Source organism: Berghia stephanieae, chromosome 2 (assembly GCF_034508935.2).
Source record: "Berghia stephanieae isolate SIO BIC M18660-M18661 chromosome 2, UCSD_Bste_1.3, whole genome shotgun sequence".
NCBI lineage: Eukaryota > Metazoa > Mollusca > Gastropoda > Nudibranchia > Aeolidiidae > Berghia > Berghia stephanieae.
The window spans coordinates 46,636,086-46,650,272 of NC_088361.1; the positions used below are offsets into that span (position 1 = coordinate 46,636,086).

The following is a 14,187-nucleotide window of genomic DNA, read 5'->3' on the forward strand; positions in this document are numbered from 1 at the left end:
ATATATATATATATATATATATATATATATATAAACCCATCAGTCCACTTTCTAAGAGACAGAGTTTCCCTATGAATCAATGTTACCATATTATTTGAAAGTACTCGGAATATGTGATGTTCATTTAATATAGTCGAGAATACTAAAAGTTTAAAAGTATGCAAAGACAGGCCAAGCGATAAGTGACAAAGATGTAATTCTTCGTAACAAATAATATCTTGCTATGACAAGCATTCACAATAAATAACAAAAAAAAAAAAAAAAAACGGATTTTTATTCCCGAGAAAATTGAAAAAATAAAACCATGAATGGAAGCTGTGTGTGCAATTTTTTTATTTTAAAGAAAGAAAAGCAAAAACTTAATGGCTTTAATTGCAAATCTATTTCTCATAAGACATGAATTTAAACAAAGAACATAATATATTTTAATTTTACCAACTTCTGATATATATAATATACATTATATTGTGCCAACTACTGATATAACATTGCAACAAATTTCATAATATCAATAAAAGCTTCAACAAAATGAAAGTGTGAAATCAGATTTATTGCTGTTTATCGTTTGTTTTTGTTTTGTTTTTTTTTTTGTTTTTTTTGGGGGGGGGGGGGGGGGGGACAATCTGTTGTCAATTTAGAATTTAGTAATGTATTTATGTCTTTATTGCATTTTGTTGTTGGTTGAAGAAAGGTTGTGAGCCCAAAATGTTCCGTGTTTTTTGTTCTTTATAGAAGCTGTTACATTCATTTTTGTTTATTACTTTTTACAGTCCACAGCTTCTAAGCAGCTTAGTATCACTTTTACCACCAAATTTAATTACGTTATATCAACTGGGGGCGAGATGGCAAAATCGATAAGGCATTTCATTTCTATCCAGGAGACCCATGAGACAAGGCAGATCAATTATATTGGACTCAACGTCTACTTATTTACAGGTCTGATAACCCAAAGTGTTATGGGCTCATTGTTGTAATGAAAATACTCTAAAATCAATGCAAAATATTGTCAATTACAACAATGTTAAATCAAACCCATAATTATGGGCAGCTTTAAGCCCTGCAAATATGTGCAAGTCAATTGGACTTCAGTGATGCATTGGGTCCCCGGCCAACAGCAACACTTAACATGAGACAACACCTGTTAGGCGATATTACAATTCTTTCGGACAGAGACAACGTTTTTAACAGCCAGTTACTCATTTTACACCTGAGTATGGTGAGAGAATGTGAGTAAAAAGCCTTTTCCAATGACTCAACTATGCGCCGAGCAAAGGCAGCATTCAACAATAGAAAAATAATGTTCAAGGTCCATCTCATATTTTCTATCTATTGGTCCAATACATATTTTATTAATCTTAAGAGTAGAAGGTGATTAAGGACCTATTGTTATCACAGAAATCTCAGTCAGCACTCAGTATGGGATCAATCATCTCAAAATGGTGTTATGGCAGGGCAATTTGTTATGTCGGGATAATTTTTTATGTCAGGGTAATTTGTTATGGCATTGTAATTTGTTATGGTTGGACAATTTGTTTTGTCAGGGTAATGTGTCATGTCATTGTAATTTGTTATGTCAGGGGTAATTTATCATGTCAGGGTTATTTGTTATGGAGTTGTAATTTGTCATGTCTGGGTAATTTGTTTTGTCAGAATAATTTGTTATGTCGAGGGTAATTTGTCATGTGAGGGTAATGTGTCATGTCAGTGTAATTTGTTTTGTTGGGGTAATTCGTTATGTTGAGGTTATTTGTTATGTAAGAGTAATGTGTTATGTCAGGGTAATTTGTTTTGCTGGGACAATTTGATATGTCAGGGTAATTTGTTATGACAGGGGTAATTTGTTGGCAGGGTAATGTGCTATGTCCAGTCAATTTAAACACTGAAAATCGAATGTATAATAATAAAATGTGAAACTTGGGTAAAGCTTATCTCTTTATTGAGAAGGATAAATTTGTTTTCTTAACATCAGAAAAAAAAAATTGATAGTTCTAATTATTTTGATGTAAAATTAACTTTTAACTCTCTCAAGTTCATATGAATGGAAAATCAAACACAATTTGGCAATAATTATACCCTTTTAGTCAACAACAAAGAAGTTTTCACAAATAAAGTCAATAAATCTTTTACATTACAATAATAAAGTGATCTATTTTCAATTGTTCATAAATATTTATACCTTGGTATTTCCAAAACAAGTATAAAAACATGTGGTAAAGTTAAAATAGTTTGTATAGTAATCACTAACCTTTATTCAATTTAATTTTTGTTTAAAAAGAAACAAAATCTATTACTGGACACATAATATACTAGACGAACCATATCAAGTCATTAAAATATAATAATTTTGATTCTATTGGGGCCTTCGATGCTCAAGATAAATAGTAATTTTTGTAGCCTAAAAGATCAGTTCACTCATTTTCTGGTATTGTTATTATTATTATTATTATTTTTATTATTATTATTATTATCTTGATATTGACATTACAATAACATTTATCAAAACCATCACAGTACAGTAGTAGGAGTACACTACACATTCACAATTACGGCTATCCACAAATCTATTTTGACTTTGGAACTCTTCCCATTAAGTAGAACTCTTCATTTGGAGCCATGCTGGTGAGAAAAGCCATGCGATTGGAGAGTGAAAACAAAGCTACAACAGCCCCGATGTCCCAAGCATCTTCCTCCGTCAAGCCATGGGCGTAAAGCGCTGAGAATCTGTCCTCATGTACTGGTTTGCAACTGGCAACATCCACAGCAAATTCAAGAATAGCACGTTGTCGATTATCCAAATCTGCTGTTTGCCAGTTGGCGGCAACCTGAATGTTTGAAAAAAAACAAAACAGAACAAGGTTGCCAAAAGATATTTGAAAATAAAACCAACTGAAAATGAGTAAAAGTATCACATTTCACGTTAAACAAACCTTGTAAATGAATAAAACAATAACATATCTCTCCTAACTCTCCCCCTTTCCTTTGCAAGTGTATGGGGCATTTGCTGTATCAAGTTCACTTATATTTATTACTGTCTTGAGAAGAAAGACCTTCAGTGGTCTTCTTCCTGGAGACCGGAAAAGCTGCTGAGGTGTGAAAAAAATAACCCGGGTAAAATCCGGAAAAACAAGACAGTTGGCATCCCTGTAAGAAGAAAAAAAATAACAAATGCTTAATTAGCTTGTAGTCCTACAGAGCCATGAGGCCCATAGAGCCAGAGTTTATACAAGTTTCTATGGCGTGAAACTGACAATAGTAATTGTTTGCAATCCTTTGGATAGGATGCTAGTCTATCGCAAAATACTTTCCACCAAATCCAACATACCCAGCAACCCAATCATTGCTGGATGGATAGGGGGGGGGGGCAGAAAAAATCTTGAATGCATCCGGGATTGATCATGGCCTTTTTGTGTGTGAACCGAGTGCTCTACCAACTGAGCTATTGGGACCCCCTTATTCAGCCTGAGTTGGAATGAATATGTGGCAAAAAACAAAAAAAAAAACAATTAACATTGATAACAATGCAAAGAGTGTAAATATGTTTAAAATCTGACGAAATAACAAGGAACACAATTTCTTCTTCTTCTTCTTCCATGAAGTCCAAAGCTTCAGGCCAGTGACATCTATAGAGCTTCAGGCTGAAGATTGTATGGCCGATTTTTCAGTAACAGGGATTTTAGACGGAAGCAGGGAGCGATTTTTTAAAGTCATCAGTCGAAAGGGCTTGTTTACAATTGGTTGGTAGGGAGTTCCAAAATCGGATAGTGGAGGGGAAGAAAGAGTAAAGATGATGGTTTCTTCTTGAGTGGGGGATTTTTGGCACAATAGAAAACCCTTTGGCTTTTATCCAGTGAACTGCCACACTCTGAAAAAACATGTATTTAAAAATTTGGCCAGAAAACTCGTTCTCCAAATATATCAATCGATTTATATGACCTTCATCTTGGCAAAAACTCTCAAACTGAGGGTCATTTTGCGAAGTCCCAGGTTTCAGAGTGTTTACCAAGATGAGGGTCATTTAAATTGATCGATATTTGAAGGACAAACTTTCTGGACAAATTTTTAAAACACGAGTTATTCCAGGCAACTGGAAGGTCTTTCTTTTTTTTAGTTGTTCATGTTGTGTTTGTTTGGCTTATTTTTTTGTCTTTGGCTTTTATTGTTATTTTGGGTTTACTTTTTGTTGTTGTTGTTGTTTTAAATTTGGTTTAAGGTGAAAGAATATTCATATTTCAAGCACTCTTTCATTCCTCACCTGATCGGCCAAGATTGGATTTTTGGAGAAGATTCTATACAAGGCACTGTGAGCTATGATGCAATACCTGCATTGATTCATGGCACTGATTGCAACTATAATCATCTCTTTGTCAATTTTGTTGATATTACCTGTAAGACAAATAAAAAAATTTAAAAATTTAATTGGAACCTGTCTTAAGTAGGGCATTTTCTCATGTATGGAATTCACTGCCATTAGATGTTTAATCATTCCTTTGTCAATTTTGTTGATATTACCTGTAAGACAAATAAACAAATTTAAAAATTTAATTGGAACCTGTCTTAAGTAGGGCATTTTCTCATGTATGGAATTCACTGCCATTAGATGTTATAAGTAGAGTATTTTCATCTGAAATGACATTCAAAAAGTGCCTTAAAACACGATGATGAATTCTTCTGTTTTAATAATGTTATGAATGGAACGGTGTGTATATAAATAGTCCATAATATCTGAGAAATGTCATTGTTATATGTAGGATGTATGATTTCCCCTCCTGTCAATGTGCGCCTAGAGCTGCGGCAACACAGGATTGGCGCTATATAAATATATTATATTATTATTATTATTAAGTATAAACATTTGGAATATTCAGGGCAGTTCAATCAAATTTGTATCAAAATTTGTTCAATTGAACTTTTTTTTTTTTTTTAATGACGCCATTTCACAACGGCACCATAATTTCCCGTCACCTAGGCATTCCATGAAGGAATATAGATAACCCATCAAACAGGAGTGTAATATCAACAGGAATCACCCATGTTGTCCAAGTGAGCAAATTGGGAGTTAATTATCTTGTCCAAGGAAAAAAAAACGAATGTGCCTGAAGCGGGGCTTGAACCCAGGACCTTCTGGATCACAGTGCAATGCCTTAACCACTCTGCCACTTCATTCCCCTTTTATATTAATGCCGCTTAACAATGATGTGATTAGGTGATCATATAATGTTCACATTTTGTTAAATCACCCTGCATTTATCTTTCCAGGAATGAAAAAAAAAAAAGGTTTCACCAAAGGTAATCTCTGAAGAGAGTAAACATCTTCTAAGATTTGAATGTAACACAGTGCAAATTATCAATTATTTATTCTTGGCTTGATTTGAGATAACAATCTCAATAGCATTTTTAATATGTGTCAGTGCATGACAAAATCAGCGGGAGGTGAATATTTTGGATTTGGATTTTTTTTGCATTTTCTGAACGAATATGCTCCCAAGAGCACTTTAATCTTTATTTGAAGTAAATCGGGTGATTTTTCATGAAGTTATGGTCAAATGTATGGGAAAGGTATCCAGCAACTTGTCTCAAATTTCATACTTTTCAACTTGACTAGCTGTAAAAAATATTTAGAAGTGAAATTAAGCTTTGATATTTCCCTAAGATGTACAAAAAGGGTTGATTTAGTCATTTATGACAAGAATTCATTTTTTATAAAAATTGATCTTCTAACTAAACTTGACAATATCTCAGTTCAAACCTTTTCACCATCCGACTGATTATGTCATTCACTGTAACATATATACATCATTTCAAAAGAATAGCTTATGTCGATCAGATTTAATATTTGTCCAAAGAGAACAAAATATTCAAAGATTTGAATGTAACAAAGTGCAAGTCAAAGAAAATATGTGACTCATCCTGTCAAACTGGTGTTATGACTGAGTCCACTAAATGTCCAAAATTTCATCTTAAAACTTTGGGTTACAATTGTATGCCTAAGCGAGAATAATCAATTTTTTTTTCTCAAACTGAAAAAAAAATCAAACATTTTGTAGATCTGATTATTTTTAATTTTAATTCTGCTTTGAGGCCATGTGTTAGGGCATTCGTATTGTGGCAAAGATTCTGAAAGAGCAGAGCATTAGGTTGAATGTCGCAATGTGACACAGCTGCCGGGCGATTTGCGACTGTACATGAATAGGGCAATGATTTCACTGCCTGGATAGACCATCGTAATATTGTAGTGAGGGACTGTCACGTTACTGTAGATAGAGCTTAAGTCTCAATGGGATATTAGCTTTAGGTGATCATGAGTTGTTATTTTTCAAACCTGTTGCTATGCTATCTTGTGTTGACAATGCCTCTCAGTCGTCATATGAATACTACTCACCATGGTTATATAAACCAGGGATGCCACCAGGCAAATTTTAAAAAGCCTGAAATCTTGCGCGGACGAGATACAAATCAACGTCAAGGGCTTTGTAGGGATTTGAAAAATATCAAATTTGGAATATTATTTCAGTACTTATTATTGCAATTGAGAGCAAATAACACACAAAAGAAAGGAGAGTTAACAGTTTTCAAATTGATAAAATAAGGTGCTGAAAACAAAATACAGACAAATTATATAGCTATCAGGGGTGAGAATGACTGGTCACATAAAAGGAGAAAATTTTTCATTGTGAAGATCATGACCCACCCATGCAACCATAACCTATAAATTTGAACTTCACTCAAATTCACTGAGATGCGATCCAAAATTTGTCTCGCAGCAATTCCTGACACGACTTGGAGAATTTCAAAAGTTGAAAGTGTAATTACATTTGGTGGTTGTAGTAGGGATGATGATGTGGTGGTGGTTGTAGTAGCTGTGGTAGGAATGATGATGTAGTGGTAGTTGTAGTAGTAGTAGTGGTGGTAGGGATGATGTGGTAGTGGTGGTAGGGATGATGATATGGTGGTGATTGTAGTAGTAGTAGTAGTAGTAGTAGTAGTAGTAGTAGTAGTAGTAGTAGTAGTAGTAGTAGTAGTAGTAGTAGTAGTAGTAGTAGTAGTAGTAGTAGTAGTAGTGGTCTTAGAGATGATGATGTGATGGTGGTTGTAGTAGTAGTGGTGGTAGGGATGATGATGTGGTGGTGGTTGTAGTAGTGGTGGTCTTTTAGAGATAATTATGTGGTAGTGGTTGTAATAGTTGTGGTAGGAATGATGATGTGGTGGTAGTTGTAGTAGTTCTGGTGGTAGGGATGATGTGGTGTTATTTGCAGTAGTTGTGTTGGTAGGGATGATGATGTGGTGGTGGTTGTAATAGTAGTGGTGGTAGAGATGATGTAGTGGTTTTGGTGAGTGTTTTTCATTCAGTGATAATAATAGCAATTTGTCAAAAAGGAGGAAAATGTCTCCGTCTATCGGTCAAACGCAAGCAAAGTGTAAAAATAACAGGAACATAGTTTTGTATTGGTATTATGTAATATATTACTATTACTAGTATAAATCCATTCTTATCATTAAACATAAATTTACTTTTGTAAACATTTAATGAATTGTCCTTTCCACATGTTAAAGGCCTACAATGTTATTCAAATAAAAGGCCAGAAAGTGTAGTTTTGTTTTGATTTTTACTTTATAAAGCAGGCTACAATATCTTTTATTTTTTACCGAAACCTAGTGGTTATTCAGCTTATAAATACAACCAGGAATCTCACAAAAGCCATAGTCAAAAGGTAAAAAGACAGACGAATAAACTAAGCCAACCACCATTGCTTTATTCTAGGCTAATGTATTATCTCTGTATGACCAGATGATTTAATGGATGGTTGCGAAAGAGAATTGATCTTAGGAATTCTTTATCAAAAAAAAAAAAAAAAAGAAGAAAGAGAAATGGAAAGAAAGGCAAGGGGAAAGAGGAATAGAGAGAGAGGGAGAGAGAGAGAGAGAGAGAGAGAGAGAGAGAGAGAGGAGAGAGAGAGAGAGAGAGAGGAGAGAGAGAGAGAGAGAGAGAGAGAGAGAGAGAGATTTGTCCCTCCCCTTCCCCTTCAACCAAACCATCAACTACTAGCTAATCAAAGAACACCACTGGTCGTCTGTGTCAATTGTGACATCTGGTGCCATTCAGTCTGGCCCGACGTCATAAAAACGGGACAGTCACTAAATTTCACGAGACTATTGCACAGGTGTCAAATATGACATAAGACATAATGGTGATTTTGTGGTTTTGAGGGAAATGTTTGACACGGCAAATTCAGTGATGGGGATGGGCGGAGATAAACTACCGCGATTTTTTTCTTCTTCTTTAAAAAAAAAATATTCTTTTTTTGAATAGTGACGACGGACAAAAACCGGAGGTTCCGGATTAAAACGTTCCTGATTAAAACCGGCTGGTGGTAAAAAAACCGGATTTCCGGCTAAAACCGGAAAAGTGGCATCCCTGATATAAACCCATGGCAGGCCGCAAATCGTCACTTGCTATTCTTCGCACAATGCAGGGTTGATTGTGTGAAATACATTCGGGGCCGGAAAATAGCAAGGCATAGTGCAGGTTACTGTACTGTGTAAGTCCGTAAACGGGTGACCAAAAACATTGCATAAAGAAAGCAAATTTATGCAATATCAGTCTGATAAAAAAAAAAGACCAATAAAATCATAGTACAGAGAAGGCAAATCTATTACTTTATGTCCCAATAAAGTATAACACAGAGAAGGCCAAAACTGTGTTATACAGGCCGGTTCAGAATAAACTAAATATAGCACAGGAGACCAAACAATGTTATAAATAAATTATGAAAGTCTGGTTGGTCCAGTGACGAATCAAAACGCGACATATGTCGCATAATATCACATCTCCATAAAAGAGTGTTATAATAAAGAAAAAGGTGCGCGTTAACAATTGAGTCGGTCAAATCTCTGTCCAGATCCAAAAGGATAGTGTAAGTCTTGTACGTAAAACAAATTTGAAAAGCACGGTTGTTCTCAATATTTGTTGGGCCGTGATCGTTACAGAGTGAAGAAATATATACACTACATATCTTCATGAAAAGGCAGAGTGACGCTGTTACAAGATTACAGAGGAGCAAACCCGAGACGACAACAACACAAGATTTGTTTGTGTGTATTGTATTGTCCTTATATGTTACTGAATATTGTGCGGCTATGTGGTCTTGTGGTATGACACTCGCTTTCGGATCGGAAGGTCCTGGGTTCGAGCCTCGCTCGGCGCATAGTTGAGTCCTTGGAAAAGACTCTTTACTCACATTCTCCCACCGTACTCAGGTGTAAAATGAGTACCTGGCCGTTAACAGCGTTGTCTTTGTCCAAAAAACTGTAATATCGCCTAACAGGCGTCATGTCTCGTCCTACATGTTAAATGTTGCTGTTGACCAGGTACCCCTTGTAAAGCGCATTGAGCACGTTAAGTGGATATTGCGCTATATAAATGCTCAATTTGAATATGTACGTTTTGATTGTCAAAACCTCTTCATTTCATTTTTGACAATATCTTTATTTTTTAAATAAAGTTATGATTTAATTTAATCAGCAGACTTGTTTCATAATTTAAAGGTATACTTTTGTGGGGACCTTTTGTAAAATCATTAGTCCGATTGTGGTAGAAAATATCTTTATATTTTAATGTCATACAACCAGTGACAGAGACAATCAGAAGCGGCTGCCTTCTGACCAGAAGGTCCCGGGATTGGGTCCCACACTGAATGGTGCAAATCTAAGTCCTTGGAAAAAGCTCTATACTAACATTACTCACCATACTCAGGTATAAAATGAGTACCTGGCTGGTAACTGCGTTGTCTCTGTTCCAAAAAATAAAAAATTATAACATCGCCATACAAGCGTTATGTCTCATCCTACATGTTAAGTGTTGACAGTGGCTCGAGTCCCCTTGTAAAGCACTTTGAGCATATTTAGTGGATGTTGCACTGCATAAAAAATTATCACACTAATTCACTTTTCTGTACTTTATATTTTAAAGAGCGAACTCTTCCCCTCCCCCCTCTACAACCCCTCCTTTTACAGAAGAATAAACGACAGCTCACCTCCCTCTCTGTCTCCCATGACTGCATAGTAATAGTCAATAAAAGCTCTCATTTCAGCAGGTCTGTGCGATAAAGTCTTAAACACGTTTGGCACAAATCCTGACTGCAATAGAAAAACAGAATTATCAGTTATTTATTCTTGGCTTGTTTGTTTGTTTTTGTTTTTAAGGGTTTTATGGCGCTTGCAATACATTAAGATCATATCAGCACCAGTAAAAAGGAAGAAAATGAGATAGTAAAAAGTTCTAGAATTACAATTAAAGTACCCAAGAAAAGGTAAGACAAAGGGGAATTGGTTCAAATAGATGTAAACAGATGTAAAACAGATGTAAATTCCAAGAGCACACTATCAAAGTATTAAGCTTGAGATCACCTAAAAGTCTCAACCATACATAAGCACAGGTCCACACTAAAAGGAATACAACCAGGACAAAACCAAGAACTCTCATTCCAAGACAAGACAGAAAGCATGTTGGAAAACAGATACAGGGGGATAGAAGACACAGTAAGTGCCTCCCTGCCCACTATGGGAGGTCGGAAACCCCACCCAGGCAACTCCTTTCTGAAATTCACCTGGAATAGACCATATATGAGATTCGAACATAAAACCAAAGGCCAATGTAAAATCACATGCCCTCGGAATGTCCTTCCTATATTCAGAGCCAAAACTTGGCAAAACAAATAATCTAGATTAGCTGAAGAATGTTGTTCTTCGTAAAGAAAATAAATAAAGAAATAGAGAGAGAGAGAAGAAGAAGAAGAAGAAGAAGAAGAAGAAGAAGAAGAAGAAGAAGAAGAAGAAGAAGAAGAAGAAGAAGAAGAAGAAGAAGAAGAAGAAGAAGAAGAAGAAGAAGAAGAAGAGAGGCCTCAGCCCCACCCAGATTCTAGACTTGACTTGTAATAATAATCTCAATAGAATTCTAAATATTGATGTATCATTGCAAAAGAATAGCTCATGTCTATCTGATTTAATATTTATTTGTCTTCACTCCATTACATCCAAGTTGCTGGTCCTTATCTAATTTTGAACTGTGTCATCAGAAGTCCACAGTTACAGACAATTTCATTATTTTTGAAAGCTATTCTAGTCCAATCTCCAACATAAATATTGATCCACCCCTACCTTTTCTTCTGCTTCTGACATAATTGCTTGCAGATCTTCTGGCAATGTTTTAGGATCTGGTATGGGGAAGCGAGAGATTGGTTTAGAACAAGAACCATCGGGACTTTTGGATGAAAATCTGGCTTTTTGAAGATCATGAAATGTGGTTGGTAAAAACCTCTGCTGTATTCTCTGAATAAAAGAATTTAAAAACAAATGTATTCTACATAAATAAATGAAGTCATCTATATCATGTGACAGATGTGTTAAATACCATAAGGCCAATTAGCCGCAACTTACACACTTACACAACATCTATTGAATTAATTAATTTCCATTCTTAACAAACTTAAATATAATTAATGATCCATATTTTTTTTTTTTTAATTAACATTTAAAAGGTAAAATGAAGATCTAGTTATAATGCAAGTGAATTTGACATATTAATAAAATTAGTTACCATTGCAGGAGAGTGCACAAGGGCTCTATTGATGAAAGACTTGATCATTTGCTGGCAGATCATTTCTATGCTGGATGAGAAACCTTTCTTCAGAAGAAGTTGAAGAGTTTTCAACGTTAGAGCTCCTGCTAATCTATTACTCTATCACAAAATTCAACAACCAAAGGGCATGTGAGGGATCAAAGATGGACAGGTCAACCTCGAGAGACAACAGCTAATGATGATCAAACATTTGCTTGAATCACAACCAAACCCTCTCTTATACCACTGACATCACTGTGGAAAACATTATAAATTGGACAATGTTAGTGGTGAATACCATACAAGAGGTGGATGGTCTCAGTCGCAGAGTCGACTTGAGTTCCGAACTGTAACCATTCTGTGGAGGTGGTCAAGTAGAAATAGGGTACGAAATAGTAGGATCACTGATTTCATGTAAAGGCAGACAAGAAACTATGATTTCATGTGACACGGTTGCGGCTATGTCTCTCAGCTGTTGTAGGAGTAGTATATTGTTAAGAAAATGATGATAGCGATTTCCTGTGATGACCACACACAGTCCAGTGGTCCAGATCCTTTGTCAACTCCGGTTCCTTGACCTCCCATGTAAAGAAAGTGTTGGTGAAAGTACTAATGTCAGGAAGGCTTTATTTTCAATTTTTAGATTTTATTGAATAAAGCAAAACATAAAAATATGAAACATATTCTATATAATAAAAGTCTGCCCCCTCCCAAACCCCCTACTAGAACATTATAATAAAAAAAAGAATACTGGGGATGTAGGAGCTTTCGGAAGGCCTCCCGTAGATATACTGAGTTGCTCACCTTGAGTTAAAGTTAAGTTAAAGGAATATTTTATACTATACCAGGCTATAGTTGTACACCGAACCACACCAAACATCGACTGAACGAACACGTGATCAATTTTTTCTCGCATCCTCCCGTCTAATCTCGTCATGCCGGAATAGAAAGAGGAGGCGGAGGTTATATGATATAACGCAATGAAAGTTCTGTCCACTGACAGGTGGGGGGATATCGCCTCTCCTTAATGTATATATACATCCCATGCTGATTGTCACTACCCCCCCCCCCCACCCATTTCCACGATAGATAACACAGGAGTAGTCTGTGATTTCCACCATCCAAGTACCAGCGGCCTTTTCTATTTCATGTCGTATCAGTCTCCCGAAGCCTAAGACCTCGGTAGTTTGTGGGTCAACCCCCCACCACCTTCCCCCGTAATCAATTTATAATTTTCTCTCTGTATCTAGGGCAGAGCCCCACATGCACAATTATCTACTATTGAATGACACTGACCTCGCCCCCTCCCCTAACACATGGTAGGGTGAGGCCTGAGGTGGTTTCCCATTCTTTCCTTCTCCGTTTCTTGTCAGCTGAAGCCAACAGCAAACTTTTGTGTTTTTTTTTGAAGTTCAACTGAATGCTTCCGTAGAATATAGGAGCATTAAAAATGCTGACTTTTATCATTACGAGTAGGTATTCAAAGCAAATTGAATTCCCATTATTTGGAGTACAACATATTGTAAATATTTACCAAAATTCACAGTTTTACATGATCTAAATAAAGCAATAAATTATAAAATACATTTAATTCTGTTGTCAAATTATGACCATCCATCACAAAAAGAAAATTAAACGTTTTTTTGTTGTTTTTTTTTTTTTTTTTTTGTTGTGTATTTTCTCGCAACCGTTTATAATTATATAGAGAGGGAGTGGGAAGAAGAAGAAGAAGAAAAAGAAGAAGTAGAGGAGGAGGGAGGGAGGGAGATGATAGAGAGAGAGAGAGAGAGAGAGAGAGAGAGAGAGAGAGAGAGTGAGAGAGAGATGCAGGGAAGGACCAAGGAGGGAGAGAGAGAGATGGAGGGAGAGAGAGAGAGAGAGAGAGAGAGAGAGAGAGAGAGAGAGGGAGATATACTACCGTGCTTGCCAGAACTCGGTATTCTGGCTGTAGGCTAGGACTTAGACGTCTTGGATTTGGATGGGTCCAGATGGCCGGTGATCACGGAATTACGAAGTTAAAACTAGCAGATAAAGTTAAAGTATAAAAATATAGCTTACCCTGGATTTAGGCGGTAGGTAGATTAAATAAGTAATGAATGAGCAGTCGAGTGAGAGTCTGTAAAAGGAGTGAGCTGAGTTGAAAGTGAGAGTCTGTAAAAGGAGTGAGATAGTCGAGAGGTCCCCTTGGCTTTTTTTTATGAGATGAGCCGGGTCAGCTTGGGACGAGGCAGAGCGAAAGTAGGAATGACCATTGCTATGGTCACTGTAGCCGTAAGATTGTTTACGGCTAGAGATCCCTACATATATATTATATATATATATATATATATATATATATATATATATATATATATATATATATATATACATATATTTATATATATATATATATATATATATATATATAGAGAGAGAGAGAGAGATCTATATATATATATATATATATATATATATATATATATATATATATATATATATATATATATATATATATATTATATCAAGGAATTTACCCAATGGAAACCGTACGGTGCTCTTATTGGCTAACCAACCAGCGGCCTCGATGAGAAAAA

General features: G+C 35.8%; 1 protein-coding gene across 1 annotated transcript; it reads right to left on the bottom strand.

The window, feature by feature from the left end:
* Positions 1-4: 4 nt before the first annotated feature.
* LOC144965015 (uncharacterized) lies at positions 5-13,846 on the bottom strand. Its single transcript, XM_078899872.1, has 6 exons — positions 13,673-13,846; positions 11,594-11,869; positions 11,155-11,325; positions 10,032-10,134; positions 4,253-4,383; positions 5-2,822 (listed from the first exon to the last, which is right to left on the bottom strand). Exons 2-6 carry the CDS (start codon positions 11,654-11,656, stop codon positions 2,562-2,564), a joined length of 729 nt encoding a protein of 242 aa, XP_078755998.1. The 5' UTR covers positions 11,657-11,869; positions 13,673-13,846; the 3' UTR covers positions 5-2,561.
* Between the last annotated feature and the right edge of the window lie 341 nt (positions 13,847-14,187).

What these genes read in the sequence shown, in the direction of transcription:
- LOC144965015 (XM_078899872.1), bottom strand. Translation starts at nt 11,656, where the DNA reads ATGATCTGCCAGCAAATGATCAAGTCTTTCATCAATAGAGCCCTTGTG. An exon ending in TGTCAGAAGCAGAAGAAAAG is followed by an intron (nt 10,135 to 11,154) that starts GTAGGGGTGGAT and finishes TTTCTATTGCAG; the next exon opens with TCAGGATTTGTGCCAAACGT. An exon ending in ATCCAATCTTGGCCGATCAG is followed by an intron (nt 2,823 to 4,252) that starts GTGAGGAATGAA and finishes TCAAACATTCAG; the next exon opens with GTTGCCGCCAACTGGCAAAC.